Source organism: Pezoporus flaviventris, unplaced genomic scaffold (genome assembly GCF_033815535.1).
Source record: "Pezoporus flaviventris isolate CSIRO_AGI_PZ_B2104156 unplaced genomic scaffold, CSIRO_AGI_Pfla_v1 ptg000026l, whole genome shotgun sequence".
In the NCBI taxonomy this organism is placed as follows: domain Eukaryota; kingdom Metazoa; phylum Chordata; class Aves; order Psittaciformes; family Psittacidae; genus Pezoporus; species Pezoporus flaviventris.
In genome coordinates, this window is record NW_026892574.1 from 3,090,667 (window position 1) to 3,118,076 (window position 27,410).

The window sequence follows — 27,410 nt, forward strand, 5'->3', positions numbered from 1 at the left end:
CCTCTCAGAGCTTGTCCCAGAGACTCCTTGTACCCTGCAAACGGTGGCTCCATCCCCATGCAGCTGGGCTGGCCATGCAGCAGGGAGCTGGCTCCCCTCTCCACAGCCAGGGGCTGACTGGGAGAGGTGTAGGGTAAGACCATCCCCTCGGCCCCCCAGGTCCCAGGGATGATGGTGTTTCCCCAGGACAGCCCAGGGCAGTTTCGGACGCTGCTGGTGTCAGGCCCACGCTTGGTCTCCAGCAGATTGTGAAACTGCAGCCCTGCGGTTTTCTCCGGCCAGCTGGAAAGTTTGATGCCAGATTCCCGGATGTGAGGAGCCTTCAGGGGAGCGCAGCTTGGTGGAGCACAGCACATCCCACCAGCAGTAGTCTGCTTCACGGATGGTGGGGAGCTGAGCACCATGCTGGCTGTGCCATGCCACAGCCCTTGCCCGCAGCCCAGCCCATGTGGTTTGCCTCTCACCAACCCACAGCCAAAAGATGCACCACTTTTTATCCTTAAGCTACGCTCAGAGATCCAAGGGGTTAATGTGAGCCTATAAAGCCCCGCAGCCTCAAGAGCATCCTGGCACAGGATGAGGCCGGACAGGACCCAGCAGGAAGGAGTGGGTGCCATGCACATGGGCCATGCTCTCCTTGTCACACTTGGTTTCCAGCCTGTGCCTGCTGCCTGCTGAAGCTTGCTGTTCCCAGAGCCTAGATGGGAGATGGCAGGAAGATATGGTGGAGGTAATAGTCAGATCTGCAGCCCAAGCAGCAGCTCTGTTGCCCCCGCCACTACTGTGGCCTCTTGAGCAAGAAACCTCTTGGAACTTGTCCTTGCCAGGAACATGCCAGTGGATGCCACTGGCTCCTGGCACCAGGCATCTCACAGGCACAGCCCCAGCACCCACCCAGCAGGGGCTCTGAGATCGCTGCACCCTAGCCCCATCACCAGAGAGTGAGGCACAAAACGAGCTGGGAATGCTGGTAACAGGACAGGGATGTCTGCACTGGTGGCATGGGTTGGGGGGACTCTGGGGTGCAGCCTGCCTGAGGCCATGCCCAGGACAGGACCCTTCCTCCCCCAGTCACCCCCTCCAGAGAACCCCCCAGTGCTAGCAGCATCGTCCCTGGGCCCAGAGCTGCTGGGGGCAGCTCATGGCCCCTTCATCGCCCTTGACGGCTGCCTCGCTCACAGCACATGCTGTCATGTGGCAGAGCACAACAACAACAAGGGCTAATTGGTTAATGCGATTTCAAAACATGATCTGCAATTATAACTCGCCAGAGAGCACTCAATGATCCTGCACATCAGGAGAGTGGGGTTTTCTCCTTCATTTGTTCCTGGAACCTCGAAACCAATTTATTTTACAGAAGCCAGAAGCAAAGCACTGCTCAGCAGACTTGCAGGGTGGGTTATCTCTGTGCTCAATCACTTTCCTGCCAAACACCACACCAGGAACCAAGGATCTGAGGACAAGCCCTAGGGTAACCCTGCTGCTTCTCCCCGTAGCACTATGGTGTTTGGAGGGGGGTTTGGGGACCCTCAAATCCTGCAGACCCTGCTGCGATGCCGATCCAACATGGGCTCCTCCAGCTTCCAGCCACCAAGCACAAGGATGCTTGGAAATGCTTGAGGACAAGAGGATGCCCTGAGGCCTAGTAGATGGGGACAAATTGTTCCTTTTGGCATAGGACTGTCTCCCCTGTCACCTCTGGAGGTGCTGGCAGCAGCCTGCTCATCTTTGCCACCCAGGTCAACCATGTCCCTGCTGTTCCCACTGGCAGCACCCATAGCCCCACTGGGCCAGGTTTGCTTCCGTGGGCTTGACAAGGGCTTAAATGCCTTTAAGGCAACTAAGCAAGGACGTAGTAAGGACTTTGCTGCTTTTAAATGCAACTTAAATGCCTTTTAAGACAAACAAGCCTAAGTGCCCGTGATGGTCCTGAAATCTCCGGCACCTACTGCCCTGCTCCTGGCCAGTGCCTCTGAGTCTTGACTGCTTGCCCCAGTGTCCCCAGTTGCTGGGCTGTGCTGCTCCCATGTCCCACTAGAAAGCCAGGTGTGGGGCCGGCAGTTTTTTCCCTCAGCAGGCAAAGAGGTGCCCGGTACCAGCTGCCAAAGGGATGCTCTGGCAGCTATTCCTTGGGACAGTGATGGCCCCGTTCTGCTGGGGGACCCAGAGACCTGTCAGCCCACAGGGAATGCTCTCATGTTCCCAGGTCCTGAGACTCTCTGAGCACTGAGCTGCCCTCCATCAGCTCCCAGGTCCCAGGATTCTCCATCACACAGAGAACTTGTCATCCCACACTGCAGCTGCCTAGGCTCTCCAGGGATGGGAGGAAGCCCAGGCAGCTCCCAGAGCCCCTGAGGAGGCACGGGCAATACAGGCAGTGCAAGACAGCAGGGCTGGGCTACCCTATACCCCAAAACCCACGTGGGCCAAGTTCAGATCCAGACCCCCAGCTAAACCCCTCTGAGATGCCAGGTCCAGGGCCAAGCCACAGCTGGGGCAGGTAGTTAATGTTTAGCAGAGCAGGGAAAGGTCTCCGTCATGGAGCAGCACTGGGGGATACATAGCACCCAGGGAGGGGGGGTCTCCAGTTCAGCCCCAAACTCCCTAGCAAGCTGTCACAAGCATGGATTTGGATGGGGTGGCAGATGGCTGGGGAGCTGTGGACTGGAAAGCAGGGGAGCACCAGGGATGCTTTTTGGCCCGGATGACTGTAGCATCCTTGTTTCAAGATATAAATAACTGGGTCAAAAATGGAGATATGGCCACAGCCGTGTCCCTCCTTTCCCTGGGGGCAGCGGCTGGTCCGGGGCTGACAGAGGAGTAGATAGGGCTCATGCAGCCAAGGCAAAACTGCAGTCGGCTCCAGCTCCCCACGTAAGGCACCAGCAGGGCTGTGCTGGGCTCCCACCCCTGCTGGGGTGACTGGCAGACTCAGGACCAGCCTGCAGCACAGGGTCCTGCCGGCCACGAGGAGGAGAGGGGATAAAAGCTCTTCCGTGGCCAACCAGTGAAAGGGATTCAGAGGGAGAAGCACAAAAGGGCATGCCGGTGCTCAGGACGGAGGCTGCCATGTCCCTAGCACCAGGGACTTCAAGCTGTGGAAGCAGTGGGACTTCGGGGGTGGCCACTTCAACCAGAGGCAGCTGTGGAGCGCTGGGTGGCCCTGGTCCCCACCAGCATCACCCAACCTTGCGCTTGGGTGGGCTGAGCCTGGCACTGTTTCAGGCTGAGCATTGCCGGCATGATGGCCCCCTCCATGGTTGGGAAAACCCTGGGGCGACTGCCCCTCTCCCTCCCCTCTGAGCTGGCCAACAATTGGCTGTGCTGGGGACACCGGCCTTGATCCGCATGGCTGGCCGTCCTCATGGCCGAGCAAACAGAGGAAAACAGCCCCAGCCAGCTCCTGCCGCCACCGGCACGCAGCCAGGCGTGCGGAAGCCCCCAGCTTTCCCATGCCCAGGACCCCAGCCACCACACAGAGTTGGCAGCACAGCCCTGCCTGCTGCTGCCGGAGGGGGTAATGGTACTGACCCACCTACCTCACAGCTGGGAAACAGCCTGGGGGCTGCGGGGGCTCCTGCCCCACAGCTGGGAAAGAGCCTGGGGCTGCGGGTGCTGAGCTGAGGGGGGGAGGAGGGAGCAGGAGTTGAAGTAAGCACCCACTGTGCTGGCGGAGGGGCTGTGCCGAGGCAGCCAGTGTGGCAGGGAAGGTGGTGGGGGCAGTCCCTCCTTGCCCAGTACAGGGGTCGGTTTGCCCAGTTCAGAGCTGTTTGCTGTGGGGCTGGGCCAGTTCCCCGAGGCTGTGGGCCAGCTCTTGGTGGCAGGCAGCCAGTGTGCACCAGAGGCACATGCCCCAGTACTGCCCAGCCACCACGCAGCCCAATTCCCTGAAATCCTTCCCCATTGGGAAAGCGTGGCACTTCATGGAAATCCACTGCTGGACCCCTTCACTGAGCTCCCCTGCCAGAAGGGCACCACACCGCCCCTGGAGTCCAGCTCTGCTTTCATCCCACACCACACAGAGCACCCCACCGCCTGCTCCACAGCACTTCTGGGACCCCCCACCCTGCCTTTGGGACCTTAAAGCTCATCTAGTTCCAACCCCCTGCCACGGGCAGCGACACCCTCCACTAGACCAGGCTGCTCAAAGCCCCTTTCAACCCGGCCTTGAGCACCCTGGCCTTGTTGGCTGTCACCAGCACCAGGCTCGGCTGGCTGCAGGAAGCACGGAGAAGATGGCCAGGATGCGCATGGGGGATGGCACCACCAGCAGCGGTAGCGGTGATCGTGGTGGCACCCATTCAGCCGCTCTCCCATCGCTGCAGCTCCGGCTTGTCCTCAAGGAGCACAAAGCGCGGCGCCAGGGCACAGGCGGCAGCTCCAGCTCTGCCGAGAGCGCTGCCTGCTGCCCGTGCTGCCGCCGGCAGTGACCGTCCACCCGCCATCGGCCAGCGCCTCCCGGCTCCCGCAGCTGAAGGGACGGGCAAGGCGGGGCTGACCCCGCGCTCCGCACACGCAGGGACACCGCCGTCCGGTGACTGGGAGGGCACGGGGAGCCCGGTGTCAGCCCTGCCGCAACACCCGGTTACGGGAGCGGGAGCCTCAGCACCGGCCCCCCCGCACCAGCCCTACAGCTCCGCTCGCTGCTCCACGTCAGGTACGGCCTCAGCTCCCGCCCGCCCCGGCCCGGCTCAGCTCCGCCCCGGCCCGGCGGCGCGGACCCCGACAGCCCTCTGACGGCAATCGGCGGCATTCCTGCCCTCGGCCTGCACCCGTCCTCACTGTGCTCCCAGGCACCCACGGCCCCATCACACTCGTGTGACCCCAGTCCCGTTTCCCCCCAAAAGACAGTGTTTCCCCAGAAGCTTCTTCTCCTCACTTATACCCCAGCACACAGCCTGCTCTGCCCAGACCTTCTTGGCTTTTCCAATTAGAAGAGGTGGCCATGCTGCCCACCAGCACCTCCCCGGTGGAGTCACCTACACCACAGGGCCACCAACCACCCAAAACCATCACTAGGTGCCATGTGACATGGCATGGTGAGCCCGGCATCCAGACCCCATCAGCTGCGGGACACCACAGCCTGCAGCCACACGGGCTCTGTGATGTCACCAGCATCCCTGGCTCTGGACCCCCCCCAGCCCCACATGGGGCACAGCTCTCATGGAAGGCATCAGGATCTCAGCACAGCCACCCAGAGACCTGCTCCCACCCTGTCTGTGGCAGGAGCAGCTCAGCTGGCACAGGTTTTCTGGACCCAGCTGGGTTTGCCTGTCTCCACAGCCTCTGGGACAGCCATGCCAGTGCCTGGCCACCATTGCAGCAGAAAACATTTTTCTGCCTTCAGATGGAAATTTCTGTTTGGTTTTATTACTAAATCGGTGGCTGTTAGCTCCTGTGCTGGTGGGCACCTCAGAGCAGAGCCCCTTCCCTCACCCTTGCTACCTGACAGCGGGCAGCTCAGCTGTGGTGAACCTTCTGGAGCCTGGGGCAGGCATGGGTGCAGCTCAGCATTCCCACTCCAGGACAGGCTTGTTCCCAGCCCGGCCCAGCCCAGCACACTGCCCACTCCATTGCTTCCAGCAAGCACTGAAGTCACCCCAGCGTGCCTGGCCACAAGACCTTTATTCTCCTTTCTGCTGGGATAGAGCCTCCACATCCCCGGTTCCCAGCATGTGGGTAGGCAAGAGGAGCCATGCAGCTCAAACCGCCCCAGCCCAGCTGAGAGCTCGTTACACATTTACCCTGTGTTAATGAGGCAGCACAGGCTGCTCCTGGCCTCCAGACCACAGGGATGCTTCGAAGGCATCGCAGGCCCAGCCCCACAGCCCCCATGGGCAGGGCTCTGGGGTTTCCGCAGATTGAGTCCCCCAGGCACACATCCCTTCCTCCTCCTCCAGCCCAGCTGGGCTGGGCTTTTCAGGAGCACATGAGGTGGGGGCACAGTGACCAGTGCCTTCGCCCTGGCACCCCTCCAGGTGAGGACAGGGCCAAGCACAAAGGGACAAGTCCTTGGGGACATGGCAATGCTCTGTGGCTGTGATTGGGGTCCCAGGGCTGGCCTGCACCTCCCTTGCCTTCCCAGTGCAGGCAGAGAGGAATGGCAGCACGCCGGGGGGTCCCAGGGAGCTGTCCCAGCGCAGCTGGCCAGGTCACTGGGTGCACTGGGAGGCCACGGGACACAGTTGCCTTTTGTTGGTGCTGGCCCCGGGAGCACGGACCCAGGCTCATTGTCTCCTCCCTCCGCCCCCGCCGCTGGCGCCCGGCACCACGGATTTGGGGTTTAAGGAGCAGGCAGCAGCCCCTGCTCACCCGCAGGGAGAGGAGGCAGGCGAGCAGCAGAGCCCACACACCGCAGCAGGTGAGAGACAGCAGCCGTGGGGCACCGGCCTGCCCAGTGAGGGGGAACCACGGGGCTGGGGGGCCAGGGTCAGGAGCTCAGTGGGTCCTGGGTGCCAGTGGGTTCAGACATGGTCCTGAGAGGGAAGTGGAGGCATTGCATGTACCACCTCCTTGTTCCTGTTGCCCCACAGCTGAGTGGGGACCCCCAAACCCTGTCCCAGTGGGAGTGAACATTGGCATGTTGGGGTGTTTCCCAAGCCATGCCCCTTCCCCAGGCGATGGTTTACAGGAAAGGGGGGTCCTGCACTCTGCTCTTCAGCGCACCCCAGGCAGGGCTTGCCCTGGCTTGCACCTGGGTAAGCTCTGAGCCTTTTGGGGAAGCGGGGAGCCCAACATTGGGCTTGGGACTGGGCAGGAGCAGGAGCTGGGCCAGCAAACAAGGCCCTATTGTGCCGCGCCGGGGCCTCTGGCTCAGCCATCAATAGCTGCATTATCCTTGGTGGCAGCCCCCACAGCTTTCCCAGCCACCGTGGCTCTGCAGAAGCCCCGTGGGAGCCCATATGAAGTGGCTGTTGTGTTGGGGGCCGGGGCAAGAGGAGCAGGGCAGGCAAGGCAAGGTGCCAGGACCCCTCTACCTTCCCTGGCTGGGTGCTGTCGGCTGCTGTGGCGCTGGGACGCTGCACTCGCTGGTGACACTGTCTTTGGGGGTGAGATGCCCTGGATGGGGAGCAGACAGGCTCAGGGGACACCCAGGCATCCCTGTCCCTGCTCACCTGCCCGAGGTGACCGTGTCTTGGGCACATTGCTGGGTGCTGCCTGAGGCAGGGATGAGCAAGCAGGCAGTGAGGGGCTGACATGAGCCCGGGGTGTGGATGCAGCTGGGCCAGAGGGAGCAGATGAACCATCCCACATGCTTCTCAGGGAGACACACCCCAGCTAAAATGATGGACCCCATGGCAGGGACACCAGCCTATTTTTAAAGCCCAGAGGAGCAGGATGCCACTCATCGGTGTGGCACAGGGCAGGGCCAGGGGGTCTGGGGCAGGGCAGCAGGCAGGGGGGCTCAGCCAGCATCCCTCCTGCCAGGAAAGGAAGAGGGCTGGGCTGGTAGCAGAGACCCTGCATGCCATGTCCCACACACCATAGCTCTGCCAAGGCCTCTGCCCCATTGGGATGGTTTTGAGGAGCTTCAAGCTCAGTGGTTTGCAGTGCAGGGGACACAGCCCCTCTGCCTACCCTCAAACTTGGCTGCAGGCAGCCACAAACCTAAGAATGGATGATCACCCCTGGGCAGCAGAACAGAATCCTAGAAGCCCAGGGTCCCGCAGCAGGGACACCCAAAGCTGGCACCCCAGACATGCTCAGGTGCTGGCATGCACCCATCACCCCATGTCTCCTGGACAGCCTGGCTCAGCCCAGTGTGGTGTGGGGACAATTAAAAAGGGATTAGCTGGGCTATACCAGCATGGCGCTGCCGGGAGCTGGTACCTAATCCCGGCAGGAATGTGCAGGGGCCATGTGGGTCTCTGCTGTGGGGTCTCACACCAGGATGCTATGATGAGGGGGGTGTATCCATAAATGGGGTGTGAGCCTTGAGCTGGTGTCCCCGTGGGACATTACCACCATGCCATGCTGCACGGGATTGTTTGCTTCCTGACAGTCAAACCCTAACACCAGCACACTTGCTCCATCTCCTGCACCAGAGACCTGGCAGCCACCTGAATCCTGATGCCAGCCTATGGTGTAATACCATGTGCCATGGGGACATGCAGACACTTCCCTGCCTTGGTGCACAGGTGAGCCAGATAAGCCAGTGAGGAGACACTGGCATGCCCATCAAAGCGGCAGTGAGAGATTCCCCACAGTGTTCATGGCACAGCAGGGCTCACCTCACCTCCCCGGAAAAGCCAGAGTCTGTGGTGGGGAGCAGGGCTTGGGATGGAGAGTCAGCCCGGCCAGGGCTGGAGGAGCCGTGCAGGCAGCCGGCAAGGGGCCCCATGCTGGGGGGACTCCCAAAGGAGTCCTGAAGCCATGTCTTATGTGCCACTGCAAACCACAAAAGGCTTTTTGGGGTGGCCAGGCTCAGAGGGTTTCAGCTCAAGAAGGGTGTACCCATGGATACAGGCTGGGGTGAGGATTTCTCTCCTCCCTCTGCTCTCTCCTCTCCCCCCCAGCAAGTCATCAGTGTCACCAGGAGAGCTGGCAAAAGCCATCCTGCTGCACAAGCACTTCTCTTGTCTGGGGAGCAGGGCTGTGCCAAGCCCACGTGGCACAGGGACACTAATGGCACCAGCTGGCATGACACAGCTCACCTTGTCACCCCTGGATTCTGACTGGGCCTGGTCACGATGGTGACCCTGCAGCCCCCTCACTCTGGGTTACGCCATGGCATCACCAGGCCTCTCGCAGTGAGGTATTGCTCCCATTTGGGATGCACGATTTGTTCCCATCCCGCTGGCCAGTAGATACCCATCCCAGCCTGCCTCCCTGAGTGCAGGCTCTCCAGCAGCTGCCGTCCTGATTACCCATCCGATGGCATGGATACATCTCATGCATGGCCAGCACAGGAGGTGCAGGAGCCGTTGCCCACTGCCTGCTGCCGTGCAGAGGTGGAGAGGAGTTGTTTCCTACCGCAAACACCGCTGGAGGCTCAGGCGCTGCCAGCGGAGTTACCGGGGCTCGCTGGAGCCGGAACTGCTGGGGGAGGTTTGGCCAAGGCAGCGACCCCTGGGTGCGGATCTGCGGCTGGCAGGGACGGGATCAAAGAGCGAAGGCGCCAGCACCTGCTAGCGCCGCTGGCGGTGACACCCCCGGGATGGCGAGAAGCCAGGCAGCGGCACCCGGGCGTGCTGCCCTCCGCAGGCAATGAGGGCGCGATGCTGGTGGTGATGCCCATTCCAGCTGGGGACCGTCACTGTGTCAGGGCCCGGCGGCTTCGGTGCTTACGAGGAACACCCGGAGGGGCGGGAAGGGGTGGCCGGCGGGCGACGTGGCGCATCCCTCCCGAGCCGTTTTTTCCAGGATGGAAGCCCGGCCCTTCTGACGCCTGATGGCTTCTTCAGGCGGAGCCACTGCCAGCAAGGTCCCCGCAGGGCTCCGCGACTGGGGTGACAGTGATGTCATCCAGCCACCTCGCCACGCATGCCAGGAGTGGCGCTGGGTGGAGGGAAACTGAGGCACGGTGCTGGCACAGCAGTGGAAGGTGTCCATCGTGCAGGGTTGGGCATGCTGGCAGGCTGGGATGGTGGGGACAGGGACACTGTGCACAACCCCGTGGGGGCCACCCAGCCCAAAGTCCTACTGCGGTGCCTGGGCAAAGTCTTAGGGCAGAGTAACCCCTGCCATCCTGGTGCCAGTGGATAACCCTGGCATCCGAACTCTGTCGCCTGCTGTTCCCATCCACCTTGCCACCTTGGATTCTGGATTGGCACTCGGCACTGTGTCAGAACCGGGAGGGGAATAAGCAGTGGTGCTGGGGCAGAGCCTGCTGCCAGCACACCGGTGAAACCAGGCCGGTTGCAGAAGGGTTACCAGCAGTAAGACGGAAGGGCATTGCCCTGCCTGGCACGGCTCCTCCTGCCTGCTGCTGGCCTGCCTGTACCTGCCTGCACCCGCTTCCTGCTGCTACCTGCTGCTGCCTACATTCTCAGCCTCCCCGCTCACCCTGCACCTGTCTGCACCCGCTGCTGCCTGCACTGCCCGATTGCCTGCTGCACTCCCTGCCTCCCCACTCATGCCAGACCTGCCTTCCCTGAATCCTGCATCCACAGGTGGGGACGGCCAGTGACAAGGTAGGGGGTGGCCCCAGGACAGCCGTTGATCCCCCCCATCCCAAGCCCTGCCCGCCAAGGCGCGCGTAGCCCCCACTGCCAGCACCACTCGCACTTGTTATTCTTGGCAGCGGCAGCTGGAAAATGGGAGGCAGCGGAGGAGTTTTGTTTGCTCCAGACTGGGCCCGGGCCAGACATCTGGGCTGCAGCTGGGCAGGGTGCAGGACCGGCCCCCCGCCGGCCTCGACACGGCACCCCGTGCCCCCCCCGGCATGGCCCCAGCGCACCCCGGCCCCGCACACTGGCGCAGGCGGCACCCTGCCGGAAGCTGCCTGTCCTGGGAACGAGGTGGCCGAGCCCCTCGTGCGCTGAGCGCGGCGGGCCCCGAGGACAGCGCGCGTCACCGCGGGTGTCACCGCGGGCCCATGCGGACCGCGCGCGGCCCTCAGCGCCTGCCCGTGCTTGTGAGCGGCCGCGTTTGCACGCGCACGTCTCCGCGGGCCCAAGCCCGTGCCGGTTCGCACACGTGTGTGCGCGCGTGCCCTCACGTGCGTACGCGCGTGCCTCTGGGCCCGCGCCCCGGGGCGCGCCCCCGCCGCCCCGCCCCGCCCCGCAGGGGCCGTCCCGCTCCCTCTCGGCGGACGCGGAGGGCGGGGTCGGGCCGGGCCGAGCCGAGCCGGGACACAGGTGGGTGCCGGGGCCGCGGGCAAGGGGTGTCCGGGGGCCGGGTCCCGGTCCCGGTCCCGGTCCCAGCGCTGCCGTCGAGAGGGTTTGACCGGGGTGGCAGCGGGGCACTGGCGGCTGCGTCCGTGTCCCGGACGGTCACCGGGAGGCTGGCGGCTGGGGCTGCCCGGCGGTCTCGGCGGGGCTGGGGCCCTGCCGGGGCTGGCACCGGGGGGCCAGGGGCTGCGTCCAGTGCTGGGGCTGGCGTCGGAGGAATTGAGGATATTGGCACCGGGGGTCTCGGGGCTGGAGGTACCAGTGCTGGCACCGGGGGGTCTCTGGTGCTGACGCTTCTGGCGCCCGCCCCCCCCCCCCCCCCAACCTTCCCCCCCTGCCGGCATCGGGCCGGAACAGTCGGCGGGAGGGTCCGTGCCCGGGGCTCTGCCCGTGCTCCTTGGCGGCGCTGGCAGGTGCCGGGCGGGCGGGAGGACCCCGGTGCCCCCGGGGCATGGCTGGCAGCAGCCGAAGGGGCTGGCAGAGCCCGGCGGGTCCGCACCTTGTTCCGTCGCCTCTGGAAATGCCATTAGCGCCTGCCGCCCTCTCGCCAGGCCGCCGGGCAGCCCAGCCCCGCGGCGCTGCTCACGGCCGAGGCCCTGCCCGCTGCCTGTTGCCAGCCGGGGACTCGCTCCCCACCCTTCCCGCCCGGGAGCTGCGGCCCCTGCCCGCAGGAGCCGAGGGCAAGCCCCGGCCGGCCGTGCCCGGCAGCGGGCAGACGTGCCCGGATCTGTGCTGGGCAGTGCCTCGAGCGCGTGTCCCTCTTCCCATGCACCCGCCTCGGCCTAGCACGCACCTCGAGACTTGGGGCAGTTGCACTGAGCCCTGGTGCAGCGGTGGGGCTTTGGTTGGCAGCGGTGTCCCGGCTGTGGCACGGGTGAAACCGGCCAGCTGTGCCCAGGGCTGGTGGCCGGGCTTGTGCTTTGCACGTAGCGCAGGGAGGTGCTGGTTGGCACGTCCCAGCTGCCTGGGGGTGCTCCAGCATGGCTAGCGGGCTAGGTGGGGAGCTGTGTGTTGGCACAGTGCTCGAGATAACCATCACCTCCTGCTCCTCAGGGGAGAGGGTGCCAGAGCTGGAGGAGCTCTTCCTTGATCTGAGTGCCCATGGTGATGGTGTGGCAGCATGTGCCCCTCTGGGGACTGAGGGCTAGACCCCTCCAAACCCAGCTCCTGTTTGCAGGGTGGTACAAGGAGAGCCCGGGGCTGAATACAGGGTCTATAGGCTGGGGGAAACTGAGGCACAAGAACCTATGACTACCATGATTCCCATAATGGCCAGGTTGCCCGATGCTCAGGAGCCTTCTGTCCGCCCATGGTGCCCTGGTTGGCTGGCACCACCCTTGTGCTTTCCCTGTCCTTGTTCCTGTCCTTACAGGACAGCTCTGTGCTTGCAGGCAGGAATGGGCAGGTGTGGGGATGGCTGGTTGCTGCTTGGCCAAGATGCCTCTGTTTCCTCATGGGCAGGAGTCAGAGAGCTGCTCCCAGAGCCCGTGGTTCAGGGTTGGAGTAGTGGGGGTTAAAACCACGAGGGATGCAGCTGGCCCCTGTCCGCAACTGCAGTCACCAGGTCAAGCCCAGTGGTGGCTCTCCTCTTGCAGTGTCAGGGCTGCCCTGTGCAGATGCTCAGGGCTCTCTGGATCCCACCAGCAGCGCTGGGGAGGGATCACGGTCTGGGGGTTGTGGGGAGGGGTCTGTAACCCGAGCTGAGGTCTCGCTTCTCTGCCCCAGCCACCGCTGCGGGGCTGCCAGCCAGGCCCCAGCCATGATCCCCACGCTGCTCCTGCTGCTGCTGCACAGCACTGCCGCCGGCCGCCCCCTGCCTACTGCCACTCCCCGCCTCAAGCTGGCCTTCCCTGGTGAGCATGGGACTCGGGCAGGGGGGATGTGGGTGCTCCAGTTCATGTCAGCATCATCCCAGGGTATGGGAGCAGCATGGTGGGGGCCGGCATGGCGGGAGGCATGCGAAACCCCAGCAGTGCTGCTGCACCGGCACTGGTGCTGCCCTCCCTGCAGGCTGCCAGGCACTGGCAGGGGCTGCCAGGTTCCTACCTGCTACCAGCCCCACCAGCATCACCTGCCTGCCCTCGGGGCTGTGCGTACACTTGGGCTTTCACTCTGCCTCTAGCACGTGCCAGGTCAGGTATTCATCCCCGCACGGTGCGCCGTAGTGGCACTCTCAAGCCACACTGTGCTGTGCCTGGTGGGGACACCGTGCCAGCCGGCAAGCTGGTGCCATCTCCCCACTGGCCACTCTGTGGGCTCTAGCATGGCACAGGCGGCTTTGTCCAGTGGTGGGTCCCAGCAAGCTCTCTCCTCCCACCAGACAAAGGGCCGTTTGTTCCCGCCGCAGTGGGGTTAGCTCTGTGGGGCAAGGAATGGCCCCTTCTGCCCCACCAACTGCCACCGGGGTGGGCTATGCCAGGGTGGGCTGTGCAGGGATGAGTGCAGGGGGCACAGAATGGGTTTTGGGAGGAGCATGGGATTGGTGCTGGGGGCATGGAATAGGTTCCGGTGGGGGGGGTGGGGTGGCATGGGATGGCTGCTGGGTGATGTGGGGATGGGTGCTGGGCCAGCACGGGGTTGTGAACCTGGTCAAGCCAGTGGGACAGGTTTGGGGGAGGAGGTGGCACAGCAGGAGGGGGCCCATGGCCAGCCCCAGTTATCCCTGGATGTGTGTCTGAGGTAGGGGAGTGTGCTGGGCAGCAGCCGGTGCTATGGCGGGGCTGAGCAGTGCCGGTGGATCCCGGCAGAGCTGCGGGCTCTCCATGGGCTGCGTCTCTTCGCACTGGAGCGGTCGTGCTGCTACGAGGCCCTGCTGCTGGATGAGGAGCGTGGCCGCCTCTTCGTTGGCGCCCAGAACCATCTCCTCTCCCTGGCCCTGGATGACATCAGCCAACGGGACAGGAAGGTAACGTGGATGGAGGGACACAGTGGGACAGCCCTGAGTGCACGGGGCTGTGAGTGTCCCTCTCTCTTCCTGCAGATCTACTGGCCAGCACCTGTGGAGTGGAGGGAGGAGTGCAACTGGGCTGGCAAGGACATCACCGTGAGTGCCAGTTGGTGCTGGGGCATACCCTGGGGTGCTGCGGGGCCACCCCAGTGCCACTACCCCATGCCCTCTGCCCCCCAGGCCGAGTGCATGAACTTCATAAAGATCCTGCACCCCTACAACCGGACCCACCTGTACGCCTGCGGCACTGGTGCCTTCCACCCCGTCTGTGCCTTCGTGGAGGCTGGCCAGCATGCGGAGGTGAGCCCCCACCTTCCCAGCATGGCCATAGCCCCTGGCTGCTGCTGCCTGCCCACCTCTGGTCCTTACCCCTCCCCAGGAGCCCATCTTCAAGCTGGACCCCCAGCACGTTGAGGATGGCAAAGGGAAGAGCCCCTACGACCCCCAGCATGCGGCTGCCTCCGTCCTCGTGGGTACGGCAGATCTGAGCCAGTGCCGGGGAGCAGCGTGGCAGTGGGGTGCTGGGGGTCCCCCATAACGCTTCCCTCGGTGCCTGCCAGGCGAGGAGCTCTACTCCGGGGTGGCCACCGATCTGATGGGCCGTGACTTTACCATCTTCCGCAGCCTGGGCCGGCGTCCCTCCATCCGCACGGAGCAGCATGACTCCCGCTGGCTCAACGGTCAGTGCCCCAGTGTGGCATCATTGTTCCCTGGAGGCATTGGGCCATGAGTCCTCCAAGCTTGGCCTCTGCTGCATGCGGAGGGTGATCTGGGGGCTCCCCATGCCATCTGCAGACCCCGGTGCTTGATGGGGTCCCACCCTCACCCTGCCTCTGCCCTGCAGCTGGGCATAGAGGGGTCTGCACTCTCCTGGGACACCAGCAGGCTCCTCAGGTCCCAGGAGAGCAGATCTAGCAGGGGCAGTGGAGGCAGTATCCCTCTGCCCCCAGAGCCCAAGTTTGTGGCCGTTTTTTGGGTGCCGGAGAGCGAGGACCCTGACGATGACAAGATCTACTTCTTCTTCCGCGAGACGGCAGTGGAGCGGCAGCAGGGGCTGGGCAGGATGAGCTTTGCCCGCATTGGCCAGATCTGCCGGGTAGGAGCAGCCCCAGGCAGGGGGCTGGGGGGGGGGTCGGGGGTGCCACCCTTTGCCGCTGACGCTGGTGTCCTCCTCCTGAAAGAATGACATAGGCGGGCAGCGCAGCCTGGTGAACAAGTGGACAACCTTCCTGAAGGCTCGGCTCGTGTGTGCCGTGCCAGGACCTGACGGGGCAGACACCCACTTCAATGAGCTCCGTGAGTGTGGGAGAGGGACATGGCCTTTCCAGTGGCCATGGGCTCCCCTGGCACATTCGGGTGGCACTGGTATCCTCCCTGCTTGCAGGGGACGTTTTCCTGCTGCAGACAAGGGACAAGCGCAACCCCCTGGTCTACACTGTCTTCTCCACCTCCAGGTCAAGCCCCCTCCCCACTGCCCCCCAATACCCAGCAGTGCCCCACTCACCCCTCACATCATCCCCTCACATCATCCCCTCTCTCCCCCACCAGCTCTGTTTTCCAGGGATCAGCCATCTGCATTTACACCATGGCTGACATCCGCCGGGCTTTCCTGGGCCCCTTTGCACACAAGGAAGGTCCCAACTACCAGTGGGTATCATACCAGGGCCGTGTGCCATACCCCCGCCCAGGCATGGTATGTGGTTCAGGGGTATCCCAATGGTGCTGCTGGTGGGATCCCGGTACCCAAGATGGGGTGGTTGGGAGTGAGACCTGGCTCAGTCAGTGCTGCCTCCCCACAGTGCCCCAGCAAAACCTTTGGCACCTTCAGCTCCACCAAGGACTTCCCAGATGAGGTGATCCAGTTTGCCCGGCACCACCCGCTGATGTACAACCCGGTGCTGCCCCACGGCCAGCGCCCCCTTTTCCTGCAAGCTGCCATGCCCTACACCTTGACCCGCATTGCCGTGGACCGTGTCACTGCCACTGATGGCCATTATGATGTCCTCTTCATTGGCACAGGCATGTAGTGACTCAAGGGTTGGTACTGGGGGCTCAGCTAGGGGATGCCAGGGCTGGGGTCTCATTTCTCCCTGCCTGCAGATGTGGGCACAGTGCTGAAGGTGGTCTCTGTGCCCAAGGAGAGCTGGAACCACATGGAGCCGCTGGTCCTGGAGGAGCTGCAGGTCTTCCAGGTGAGGAGGAGGCTGCATGCTCCACCAGTCACAACCACTCTGCACCCCTTTATGCTGCCCCTGCTCTGGGTTGTGCTGAGGCACTCCAGCTTCTGGGGTGTGGGAGCTGGCAGCACAGGCACACTCTGACTCCTGCCTGCACTCTGTCCACAGGACGCCTCCCCCATCACCAGCCTGCAGCTCTCCTCCAAGCGGGTAAGGAGGGACCCTGGATAGGTCCTCATGTCCCACCATGGCTCTGCCTGGCCCCATGCTGTGATGCAGGGGTGTTCAGCTCTGCTTCTGCCCCCCCAGCAACAGCTCTATGCTGGCTCAGCCACGGCACTGGCACAGCTGCCCCTGCACCGCTGCAGTGCCTACGGCAAAGCTTGTGCCGAGTGCTGCCTGGCCCGGGACCCATACTGTGCCTGGGATGGCACTGCCTGCACCCGCTATGTGCCCAACACCAAGAGGTAGGTGATGTGCTATGACACGGCACTGGTGTGGCCAGCCTGCCCCGAGGCCGCAGTGAACGGTGCAGGTTGTGCCGCCGCAGCCCCCGCTCTTCCACCACCTTCCCCCAGGCGTTTCCGCCGGCAGGATGTCCGCAACGGTGACCCCAACATGCTCTGCTCCGAAGGTGAGATGGGACCTGGCTAGGTGTAGGATTCAGCCCTGCTGGGGCAGTGGGCTGACAACCAGGCTGTGTCCCCCCAGACCCCCGGAGGGGCAGCGTGCCCCAGAAGCAGCTCTATGGGGTGGAGGGCAGCACAGCCTTCCTGGAGTGCATGCCCAAATCCCTGCAAGCCCACGTGTTCTGGACATACCAGCGCACCCGCGATGATCCCCCACGAGAGGTAGGCTCTCCCCAGCTGGGTGCCCCCGGTGGGACCGTGCCATGCTGAGCTGACCACCCGTTCCCGTGGTGCTGTAGGTGCAGATGGATGAGCGGGTGGTGCGGATGGAGCGGGGTGTCCTGCTGCGCAGCGTGCAGCGTGCCGACGCTGGCCTCTACCTGTGCCACGCCACTGAGCACGGCTTCACCCAGCCGCTCCTGCGGCTCTCCCTGGAGGTGATCGGCACCCGGCAGGCAGCAGGCACGGCACCTGACAGAGACCCGCAGCCCCTCGCCGGGGCGTCCAGCCGCAAGGTCTGGTACCAAGACTTCCTCCAGCTGGTGGAGCGCCCGCCGCTGGGGACTGCTGATCGGGTGTGCCAGCCGCCCTGGACCCGGGGCAGACCCCCGCCACCCCCCCGCACCCAGGCCAGACCCCCAGGCCGCGGGCAGGGCGAGGAGCCGCGCAGAGCCCGCCGCCGGCGCACACACGAGGGGTCGCGGGCCGAGCGGGGCCCCCGCAGCGCATCGCCCTGGTGACACCGGGGCCGGCCCCGGGTGCCGGGCTCTGCCTAGGAGCGGGGCCGCGGGCAGGGGTAAAGCCCCCGCCAGTCTCGGCCGCCCGCCGGCAGCACGGGGAGGGGGCACAGGCAGCAGCGGGGGGCTGCGGCGCCGGGCCCATGAGGGCAGCCGGACTGACCACCCCCCCATGAAGGGCTGCTGGCCACCCTTGCCACCGGCTCCAGCACGGGTGGGGGCACCCAGCCGGCTGCCAGCACCGCGGAGTCACCGAAGTATTTATTAACGACTGTTACGGTTGAATGTAAGCATGCCCTGGTAGGGGGTGGCAGGGCCAGGCTATGCCTCACCCCCGGCACGGCACCGCGGGGGGGCAGGGCAGCAGGGCCACCCTCGAGTCCTGGGGGGGGTTGCAGTGGGATCCTGCAGAGACGGTGTGGGCAGCAGTAGGGCGAGGGGGCTGCAGGAGGAGGGTGCCCGGAGGGGAAGTAGTGGGGGGCACAGAGGTGGCACCCAGCGGCCCGGGTGCAAAGCAGCGGCGTGAAGGGGCTTGTACTAATTGAGCACAATAAAGCAGAGGATTCAGCTCAGGGTCTGATATCTGCCCCGGGGAGCGCTCAGGGCGCGGGGCAGCCCGGTGTCCTACGGTAGGGACCCCCACGGGCACGCTGAGCCAAGAGGCTTGGGGGAAGCCAAGCCTTCACAGTATCACAGTATCACAGTATGTTAGAGATTGGAAGGGACCTCGAAAGATCATCTAGTCCAATCCCCCTGCCGGAGCAGGAACACCTAGATAATGTTACACAGGAATGCGTCCAGGCGGGTTTTGAATGTCTCCAGGGAAGGAGACTCCACAACCTCCCTGGGCAGCCTGTTCCAGTGTTCCGTCACCCTCACTGAGAAGAAGTTTCTTCTCAAGTTTAAGTGGAACCTCTTGTGTTCCAGTTTGTACCCATTACCCCTTGTCCTATCATTGTTTGCCACTGAGTAGAGCCTGGCTCCGTCCTCGTGACACTCCCCCTTTATATATTTATAGACACTGATAAGGTCACCCCTCAGTCTCCTCTTCTCCAAACTATAGAGACCCAGCTCCCTCAGTCTTTCCTCATAAGGGAGATGCTCCACTCCCTTAATCATCTTAGTTGCCCTGCGCTGGACTCTCTCCAGCAGCTCCCTGTCCTTCTTGAACTGAGGGGCCCAGAACTGGACACAATACTCCAGATGCGGTCTCACCAGGGCAGAGTAGAGGGGAAGGAGGACCTCTCTGGACCTACTAACCACCCCCCTTCTAATACACCCCAGGATGCCATTGGCCTTCTTAGCCACAAGGGCACAGTGTTGGCTCATGGTCATCCTGTCGTCCACTAGGACCCCCAGGTCCCTCTCCCCTACACTGCTCTCTAACAGGTCATTCCCCAACCTATACTGGAACCTGGGGTTGTTCCTGCCCAGATGCAGGACTCTACACTTTCCCTTGTTATATTTCATCAAGTTACTCCCTGCCCAACTCTCCAGCCTATCCAGGTCTGCCTTGCAGGTACATAGGGTAGACGGAGGTCGTCCGTGTCCCGTCCCCCCCCGCCCCCGACTTCCGCCCGCCCCTTGTCCCCGCCCACTTTCGTTTCTGGAGCAGGAAAACCGAAACTCCCCAGTGCCCGGGAGATGAGTGACCTCCGTCTGCTGCTCTTGCTGCCTGCGGTGGCACCAGGGTCCTGGTGACACTGGCATTGGCCACATCGCGTTTCCTGAACCACATCGCGAGAGTCATGTCCCAGCGCTGGCTGCGCCCCAGCCCAGCACCTGAACTGCGGTGTGGGCACAGGCAGGCACTGGTACAGGCAGGGACCCCTGGCAGGGGGTCGGATCCCTGTGGTGGGACACTGCCTCCAGCCAGCTGGCACCTGCAGAGAGCGTGGGCAGGACTCCCCAGGGAGCTGGAGCAGAGTGAAACCCTGGGGACTGGGCCACCCTAACTGCCCAGTGGTGACCAGGGAAGGGGCCTGGGAAGGTTTACAAACTGCTGCAGGCAGGAACAGTCAGAGTGGACGCAGAGGATGGAGCTGTTTTCCTGAGGACCAGCTAGCACTGGGCTGGCACCACTGGCTCTGGCAGCACTATTGCTCTGCACCTCTGTATCCCTATACCGTCCCAGCATCTGGTGGCATTGTGGACCGCCCTCATTCCAATGGGAATCCCCCTACCCACCCTTCTGTGACACTGGGAACAGAGAGCAGCACAAGATTTATGGAGACATTTATTTCCAGCATGACCAGAAGGGAAGGGGGAGTACAGGGGCAATACGCAGGACTGGGGGTACAGGAATGCTAGTGCTAATACTCAGTTAGGGAACTGGGGGTCTGCACCCCCACGGAGCCGCAGGAGCATGAAGATTGTGCTCCTGGGCTGGACATCATAATGTACCAGCATGTGCCGGTCCTCCAGCTCCTGGAAGTTGTATGTCAGACGCTGCTGGTCAGCGGGAGGCCCCTGCTGTCTGTGGATCTGCTCTTTCAGCTGCCGGACAGTGGTGGTAGGCAGCACCGTGTAGGTGGTGGTCCGGCTCTTGTCATCCTTCACAAAGACTTCCATCGCTTGGGGCTCTGTCTGCAGCAGCAGCAGAGTGGTGCTGTAGAAGATGCCGTGGGAGGCCAGGGTCGTGCCATCCTGTAGGACAATGGAACTCCTGCCCAGCTCCTGCTGTGCCAGGCGCTGCTGGTACCAAGGGATGCCCCACTCCTGCTCAATCGCCTCCTTCAGTTGCTGGATGGTTTTGCCAGGGCTGACGGTCCTGCTCAGGCTGGTGCCCAGCAACTGCCTCACCTCTATCTTCACAGGCCGTGCTGGCTGCAGGGATACAAGAGTAGGTGGGCAAAGCTGCGGGGTTGGGAGAGGGGGGGGAATGCCACAGGGCAGGCAGCCTTACGTGCACAGCCCAGGGCTGGGCAGTACTGATGCAGGGCAGGGAACGGTGGCTGGCAGCTCCCTGTGCAACCAGGTTCCAATTCTTGCCTTGGCCAAGGATCCCTGTTGGGTCAGCGGGGTCCAGGATGATAGGGCTGCATACACAGAGCGTGGAAACTGCTGTCAGCCCTGGGCAGCACTGTGGGGCACACAGCACGGGTCCCACCGGGAACAGTGCTCACCAGGGACTGCGCAGCAGCGTCTTGATGTGGGCACCAATCTGGTTGTGCTGGAGCGAGTAGTACTTCTCCCAGTAGATGCAGATCTCCTGGTGTCGGCACAGCAGCTCCAGCACTGTACGGAAGCCTTCAGCCATGACAAAAGAGTCAGAGGAGCCTGTGCCCTCCTCCCAGGCATAGATGGTCAGCAGCTCCAGGGCATACTTGGGGGGCAGGTCTGCAGTGGGGTACTGTGGTTTCAGCAGCTGGGCAGGAGACAGCGACAGGGGTGAGAGCTGGCCAGGTCGAGTGGCTGGTGGGTGCCAGGGAAGCTGGGCAGCCCCTCACCTCCTTGTACCAGTGCTTCACCAGGCGCAGAAGATTCTTCAGCTTGGCAGGGTAGCGCTTCACAAACTTTTTCTGAAGCTCAGTGAAGCAGGGGGAGAACTCCCCAGGGTCACTGCTGGCTTTCAGGAGCCCTATGTACACACTTGCATCCGGTGGGGCATCCTGGCTCAACTGCCCTGTGGGGTGAGAAGGAGGGTGAGAGCCATCCCGGTGCTGACACTGGAACCCAGCCTCACACCAGCCTGCAGCCCTTACCCAAGGCATCATAGGCAGGCAGAATGTCCACCTCGATGGACTCCAAGGTGTCCTTGGAGTAGAGAGTGAGGCTGAGGGAGCGCGGTGTATTACCAGGACCCTTGTACCGGGGCTCACTGATGCTCATGGTGAATGTTAGGCTCTGCCTGCAGGTGCGCAGTCTCTTCTCAATCAAATCCAGGATATACCTCCTCTCCTGCTTCTGCTGCTGGTAGCTGGAGAAGCAGCTAAGGAAGAGCACCACGTCGGCATCAGAGTTGTTCTGCAAAGCTGTGCCCTTGCCTGCTGAGCCACCCTGCAGAAAGACACCCTGCCTACTCGGCACTGCTGCCCCTCAGCACGGGGATTGCCCGCCACCATTCCTGGAGCTACCATTCCTGGAGTTGCCATTTCTGAGGCAAGGCAGGAGCTGGAGCAGCAGGACAGAGGAAATGGTGACAGTAGGGGTGCTGGCTGGTGCCTGAGCCGGGCAGCACTCACCTTGACAGTCTTGTGGACGCAGATGCCTGTGTCGAAGCAGTCCTCCTTCAGGAAATCACAGATCTGCTTCACTGTCTGCTTCACCTGCCTGCAGAAAACCATGCTGGGTTGCAGGGTCTTCATGATCCAGGTGTCCAGCTTGTTGCTGGCCACCGTCCTCAGCCCGTCCGTGGATGTCTCCTGCTGCACATCCATGCTGCCAGGTCTGGTCACTCCTTCTACTCGCTCCTGCCTGCAGCTGCCTTCCCCTGCCCTCACCAGGTTTTAAACCTTCCCGGGCCACCCCCCCCCCCCAACCCTCCGATGGCGTCACCACCAGGCATTTAAGGTGGCTCCAGAGCCCGGGGTTTTGCCTCTCCACTGGCCCGCCTCCCCGGGGAGCTCCTGCTCGCCGGTACCTCCGACGCCCTCCCCGCGGGAGCAGAGAGGGGGCAGGAGGGGCTGCGGGGCACCGCCGTTACCCCGGCACCAGGTGGGAGCCTGGGGCTGGGGTGCTGCAGGATATCTTGGCCCGGAGGGACAGCGGTGGCACAAGGTGTCCCCTGGGTGCACCACGGGAACCCTGCCCGAGGGCTGGAGGTGCCCTGTCTCCACCAGCGCCTGCCTGCGCCCACATCGGGGGCTCGCGTGTTCGAACTTTGGGACATGGCTGGTAGCTCGGTGTCACCGTGGGCAATGGAACATGGTCAGTGCCAGTGTCACCAAGGGCAATGGGATGTGGTCGGTGCCGGTGTCACCGGGGAGCCTGCTGTCACCGCGGGCAATGGGACGTGGTCGGTGCCAGGATCACCCGGGGCCCGGGTGTCACTGCACGCAGCGGCAGGCGGTACGGGCAGGACGCTGCTGTCAGCGCTGCCTTAAGCGCCGGCTACACTGGAGCCAGGAAACGGGAGTTTCTGTTTCTGCGCCGCTTTCGATTTCTGATTCCGCTGGCTGGAAACGAAAGTACGTTTGGATGGAAACGAAAGCCCTTGGCGGCTCCAGCCCCTCGTCCCTTCCAGCCCCCTCGTCGCTTCCATTTCCCCCCCCCCCCCCTCCGCCTCGCTTGCCTGCTCTGGGAAACTAGGAAGAGCCAAAAGTCTGAAACTGAGGTCTGGAAACTCAGGGTAGGGTCGGGGAGGAGCTCATCCAGTACAGGCAGGAACATGAAGACAGGAAGGCAATGGAGAATGGAGGCAGAAGCAGGAAGGGAAAGGTGGTCAGGACATGGGCAGAAGACGGGCAGGGGGTAGGGAAAGGAGGCAGGAGGGGACAGGGATGGGGCAGCAGCAGGGGCAGGGACAAATATAGGGGTGGGGATGGGCATTGGGTGCAGTCGGGGTCAGGGACAGGGATAAGGTGGCAGGCAGGGCAGGGGTAGAGACGGGCAGGGACAAGGGAAGTGGCAGAGATGAGGGCAGGCGCAAGAGCAGGGGCAGGAGCACTGTTACGGGGAGGGATACAAATGGGAACAGCAGCAGGTGTTTGGGCAGGGATACAGGCAGGGGCAGGGACAAGGACAGAAGGAGAGATATGGGCAGGTATGCTGACAGGGGCAGGGCTGTGGGCAGGAATGTGAGCAGGGAGAGGGGAAGGAGAGGACCAGCAGTAGGGGTACAGGCAGGGGCAAAGCTGTGGGCATGGAGAAGTGACATGGGCATTTCACATCTGGCCTGTGCAGCTCGAGGAGCAAGACAAGGACACCAAGGCAAGAGCAGCAAGAAAGAGTCATTCTTTGTTCGCACCTACGTGTGTCCCAGACAAATCGGGGCACCCCAAATGTGTTTTCACACGTGGCTCTCACACCTTTTGCATGCCGAGGTACAGCGCAGTCTGATCAGCCTCTACTCACCCCACCACACACCTCCTCTGCAAAGCCACTGGAGTCTCCTAGGATGGGATCATCCTTCTTCCCTTAGCCAGGTATCCCTGGAGTCACTACAGTGCCTGTCTGTGAGGGTGTGTAATGGGAAGGCCGCAGGTAGGTGTTGGAGGGGCTGAAGTGCTGCAGTGGCCTTCATCCCCCGTGGTGGCGCTCTCGCTCCTCCCAACGACCTGGGGTCCTGTAGCCACCAACCGTTCACACAAAAATCTGCAGATTAAGAAAGTTCATGCAACTTCATACTATAATGACTAATTGGTACAACAGTTAGAGAAGGAGATTTTCCTAATGAGGTGCAGACGGGGCAGCGGAAGGGATTGGGCAGGGACAGTGATGGGACAGGGAAACAACAACGGGACAGGGGCACGAGCAGACATACGGGGGATACGGGCGGGGACACGGGGAATACCGGCGGGGACGGGACGGGACGGGACGGGACGGGACGGGACGGGACGGGGACCAGGGCTACAACGACGGCGCCTCACCCCGGCGCCGCGCGCCAGGAGCTGCAGCCCGCATGCGCAGGGAGGGGTGGGCGCTCCCAGGGGGCTGCGCGGCGGGGCCACGGGGGCGGGGCCAAGGGGCGGGGCGGGGCCACGGGGCGGGGCGGGGCTCCGCCTGCGTAGGCTATGCCGCGGACCCGCCGGGCCATGCGCCGTGAGTGGGGTCCGCGGGGCGGGAGCGTGGCGGGATGGGGATGGGGATGGGGATGGGGATGGGGATGGGGATGGGGATGGGGATGGGGATGGGGATGGGATGGGGATGGGGATGGAGGCCAGGACCATTCTTCCGTCCCGTCCCGTTAGCGGGGGGGTCCGCACAGGTTCCGTGCCTCCCTCATGGCCCCGCCGTGTGTCCGGGCTGACTGGGGCTTGTCCCCACCTTCCGCAGGTGGCCCCGGCAGCGGCCGGGCGGTCTCTCACGCTAGCGAGGAGGAGACCGGCAGCGAGGTGCTGAGCCACTGCAGCAGCGCCAGCGAGGGGGGCAGCCCCGCCGAGGAGCCCACAGGTGAGCGCCGGTGTCCCCGCGGTGTCCGCGCTGCTGCGGTGTCCCCCACCGGTGGGACTTCCGTGACACGGTGCCACTCCGGCAGGGAGCGAGGCGGCGGGGGAGCAAGCGCAGGAGGAAGAGGTGGAGGACAGGCTGAAGGAGCACATGGACAGCCTCCTGGACAAGAGGTAACCAGGCGGCTGTCGCCCCGGGCACACCTGGCACGCTGCTGTTCCCCGTTTGCGCTGCCAGCCAGCGGCTGGGACATGCCCTGTACCGGGCCACCTCACCTCATGACCTCCCATGGTCTTTCCCAGCGCCAAGACGCGGCTGGCGGCACTGCAGAGCTTGCGCCTGGCCTTCTGCTCCAGAACCCTCTCCGAGTTCCTGCTGGAGCGCCGCCTCACGCTCGCTGACTCGCTGGAGAAGTGCCTCAAGAAAGGTCTGGGCGCAGGAGGGCATCGAAGCTGTGGGTGGCGGGGCCATGGCCCGTGTCTGAGGGAGGTCTCTCATGCTGCCCGCAGGTAAAGGGGAAGAACAGGCGCTGGCAGGCACCGTCCTCACCCTCCTCTGCCTCCAGATGGGCTCTGGCCCGGAGGGGGAAGAGGTGTTTCGCAGCGTGAAGCCCCTGCTCATCAGTGTCCTGACAGACAGCATGGCCAGCCCTGGCGCTCGGCAGAGTGTAAGGCCTGGACCCTTTCCTCCTGGGCGCAGGGGACACCTCAGCTGTGGGGAGAGCCCAGGCAGTGCCTTGGGGGTCCCTGCAGTCACAGGGGGGTGGCAGAATTGGAAGCAGTGGGGTAAAGCAGGGACACACCAGCCCTACTTCCCCCCTTGGCTGGGTGCTGGATCTGACCTGGCACTGCTGCCTCTGACTGCCTTTTCCTCATGTCTCTTGCCAGTGTGCCACAGCCTTGGGTATGTGCTGCTACATTGCTGCTGCTGATCTCGAGGTAACTGTGCCTCAGTGTTGTCTGTACCCTGCTGGAGGGCACCCTGGGGCTTGCTGTACCACCAACCCTCAGCCCACAGTGCCAGGGCAGCCTGAGCTGAGCTGAGCTGGGGAGGGGGTACAGGGACATCAGTGACAGCCCAGGCCCCTTCCGTGGGCAGCATGGAGCTGAGCTGGGGGGAAGTCTGCCTTGTAGAAATGGGGTGTCCTGGGTGAAGGAGCCTCCTGGTGTCATTGGATGGGGTGGGTCCCTGTTGGTCCCCTGCTGTGTGGCTTCACTGTGGTGGCAGCTGTGTTCTGACAGGTGGCTTTCCCCCTTCCAGGACCTGGTCTCATGCCTGTCCTGCTTGGAGAGCATCTTCAGTCCCCCCAGCTCATCTGAGGAGGGCTCGGCACCCTCCCAGGATGGCCCTCTGCACTGCAGCGCGCTCCAGTCATGGTCCCTGCTCCTCACCATCTGCCCCCCATCCCACATCAAGAGCATCTTGGACAAGTGAGTAGGGTGGGGGCAGCCAGCTGCAGAGGGGGGAGCCCCTGGGGTAGCACCGAGCCCCCCTGACTGTGCTCCGGCCTTCCTGTCCCAGTGGCTGGCTGAGGCTGCCCCTGCTGCTGGCCAGCAGCAATGTTGCGCTGCGCATCCTGGCTGGGGAGACTGTCGCGCTGGTCTTCGAGCTGGCTCAGGACATGGAGGTACATTGGGGTACGGATGGGCAGCAGAGCAGCAGAGAGCTGCTGGCACCAGCCCCCTGCCTGTGCCCCAGCTGAGCTGGCACTGATGGTGTTGGGACACTTCAGACTGGTGTCACCAGCAGGTACCCAGGCAGAGGGACTGGCTCCGGTGATCCTGGTGACAGTGGTGGGCAGTGCCTGGAGCCACATCCCCTCCAAACCCCGTATTTTGGCAGGTGGATTTGTGCCACCAAGATACGGTGTTCCTGTGTGCCCAGCTCAAGGTGCTGGCTACTGAGAGCAAAAAGTATCGAGCCAAGATGGACCGACGGAAGCAGCGCTCCATCTTCCGGGACGTTCTGCACTTCATTGAGGTACTGGAGGCTGGTGGTGCCCTTCCTGCTGAGCCCCTGCCTGTGCAGCTGCTGCCCAGCTGCCTGGTGATCCCCATCTGCTGAGAGCCAGGGACACAGGTCTGGTGCCCAGGTTGCTGCTGATACCCCTCTCTCTGCTCAGAGCGGGGAGTACCAGGAGGAGACCATCCGTTTTGGCCTGGAGTGCATGTACGTGGATAGCTGGGCATGCCAGCGCACCTACCAAGCCTTCAAAGAGGTGCTGTCCTCTGGCATCTGCCACCACCTCCAGGTAGGCGGGGTGGTTGTGCAGGGAGGGGTTGCCAGGCCGGTGCTGCTGAGTGCTGACAGGCCCCTGCTTCCCCAGAACAATGAGCTGCTACGGGAGATCTTCGGCCTTGGGCCCCCCTTGGTGCTGGATGCACCTGCTCTGAAAGCCAGCAAGGTCTCCCGCTTCGAGAAGGTGGGTGCTGCCACCCACATTTGTGCCCTCAGTGCCCTTCTGTGCTGCCATGGGCTCCAGCCGAGTGCCTGAGCCTGGTGGGTGCCAGAGGGGAGCTGGGCAGAGGGGCACCCAGTAACCCATCTCTCCTTCCCTCCCCACCAGCACTTCTACAACTCGGCTGCCTTCAAAGCCCGCACGAAAGCCCGGAGCCGGGTGCGGGACAAGCGGACGGATGTGCTGTGACGGGCAGAGGGGGCAGAGGCCTTAGCCCACTTGGACTGCAGACCCAGCACTGTGAGGGGCCGGCGGGCCTAGCCCTCAGGCTTTTATTCATGTACAGCAAAGTATTTGGAGCTGCCCCAACGGGGGCTGCCCCCTCTTTTATTTTTTTAAACCAAAGCAAAAAGAAGGATCAAAGAAGAGCGGGGGGAGGTGGTGGCATGCTGCTGTGTGCCTGCTCTGTGGCTGGGGCTCTGTGTGCCATGGTGGAGGGGGTCTCGCGGGCAGGGCTCACGTACCCCCTCCCCAGTCTCATGGATGCCTGGCACAGCTTGAAGGACGCTGGGTGGGAGGGCAGAGCCATGCAGGGCAGCTGGCAGCACAGTGCCTGTGCTGGTGGTCTGAGTGTTCCCCA

At 63.4% G+C, this 27,410-nt stretch overlaps 3 protein-coding genes across 3 annotated transcripts; 2 read left to right on the plus strand and 1 right to left on the minus strand.

Annotated features, from left to right (window-relative positions):
- The first annotated feature begins 11,987 nt into the window (after positions 1–11,987).
- Positions 11,988–17,889, plus strand: SEMA3B (semaphorin 3B). Its single transcript, XM_061458422.1, has 17 exons — positions 11,988–12,685; positions 13,580–13,737; positions 13,813–13,875; positions 13,960–14,079; positions 14,159–14,252; positions 14,340–14,459; positions 14,730–14,875; positions 14,961–15,075; positions 15,164–15,233; positions 15,328–15,472; positions 15,579–15,798; positions 15,880–15,971; positions 16,125–16,166; positions 16,266–16,423; positions 16,535–16,590; positions 16,668–16,807; positions 16,885–17,889. Exons 1-17 carry the CDS (start codon positions 12,361–12,363, stop codon positions 17,323–17,325), a joined length of 2,505 nt encoding a protein of 834 aa, XP_061314406.1. The 5' UTR covers positions 11,988–12,360; the 3' UTR covers positions 17,326–17,889.
- Positions 17,890–19,543: 1,654 nt separating this feature from the next.
- LOC133271913 (2'-5'-oligoadenylate synthase 1-like) lies at positions 19,544–21,724 on the minus strand. Its single transcript, XM_061458424.1, has 6 exons — positions 21,507–21,724; positions 21,027–21,321; positions 20,772–20,947; positions 20,448–20,689; positions 20,228–20,360; positions 19,544–20,148 (listed from the first exon to the last, which is right to left on the minus strand). The coding sequence occupies exons 1-6, from the start codon at positions 21,699–21,701 to the stop codon at positions 19,642–19,644; spliced, it is 1,548 nt and encodes a 515-aa protein (XP_061314408.1). The 5' UTR covers positions 21,702–21,724; the 3' UTR covers positions 19,544–19,641.
- A 2,418-nt stretch (positions 21,725–24,142) lies between these two features.
- Positions 24,143–27,274, plus strand: IFRD2 (interferon related developmental regulator 2). Its single transcript, XM_061458433.1, has 11 exons — positions 24,143–24,375; positions 24,461–24,545; positions 24,675–24,799; positions 24,882–25,039; positions 25,260–25,310; positions 25,633–25,802; positions 25,894–25,999; positions 26,215–26,352; positions 26,495–26,623; positions 26,699–26,794; positions 26,939–27,274. The coding sequence occupies exons 1-11, from the start codon at positions 24,207–24,209 to the stop codon at positions 27,017–27,019; spliced, it is 1,308 nt and encodes a 435-aa protein (XP_061314417.1). The 5' UTR covers positions 24,143–24,206; the 3' UTR covers positions 27,020–27,274.
- The last annotated feature ends 136 nt before the right edge of the window (positions 27,275–27,410 follow it).

What these genes read in the sequence shown, in the direction of transcription:
- LOC133271913 (XM_061458424.1), bottom strand. Translation starts at nt 21,701, where the DNA reads ATGGATGTGCAGCAGGAGACATCCACGGACGGGCTGAGGACGGTGGCC. An exon ending in GCCTGCCTATGATGCCTTGG is followed by an intron (nt 20,948 to 21,026) that starts GTAAGGGCTGCA and finishes CTCACCCCACAG; the next exon opens with GGCAGTTGAGCCAGGATGCC. An exon ending in CCCAGCCCTGGGCTGTGCAC is followed by an intron (nt 20,149 to 20,227) that starts GTAAGGCTGCCT and finishes GTATCCCTGCAG; the next exon opens with CCAGCACGGCCTGTGAAGAT.
- IFRD2 (XM_061458433.1), top strand. Translation starts at nt 24,207, where the DNA reads ATGGCCCCGCCGTGTGTCCGGGCTGACTGGGGCTTGTCCCCACCTTCC. An exon ending in CCCCGCCGAGGAGCCCACAG is followed by an intron (nt 24,376 to 24,460) that starts GTGAGCGCCGGT and finishes CCACTCCGGCAG; the next exon opens with GGAGCGAGGCGGCGGGGGAG. An exon ending in GACAGCCTCCTGGACAAGAG is followed by an intron (nt 24,546 to 24,674) that starts GTAACCAGGCGG and finishes GGTCTTTCCCAG; the next exon opens with CGCCAAGACGCGGCTGGCGG.
- SEMA3B (XM_061458422.1), top strand. Translation starts at nt 12,361, where the DNA reads ATGCAGCTGGCCCCTGTCCGCAACTGCAGTCACCAGGTCAAGCCCAGT. An exon ending in CCTCAAGCTGGCCTTCCCTG is followed by an intron (nt 12,686 to 13,579) that starts GTGAGCATGGGA and finishes GGATCCCGGCAG; the next exon opens with AGCTGCGGGCTCTCCATGGG. An exon ending in TGACTCCCGCTGGCTCAACG is followed by an intron (nt 14,460 to 14,729) that starts GTCAGTGCCCCA and finishes CTCTGCCCCCAG; the next exon opens with AGCCCAAGTTTGTGGCCGTT.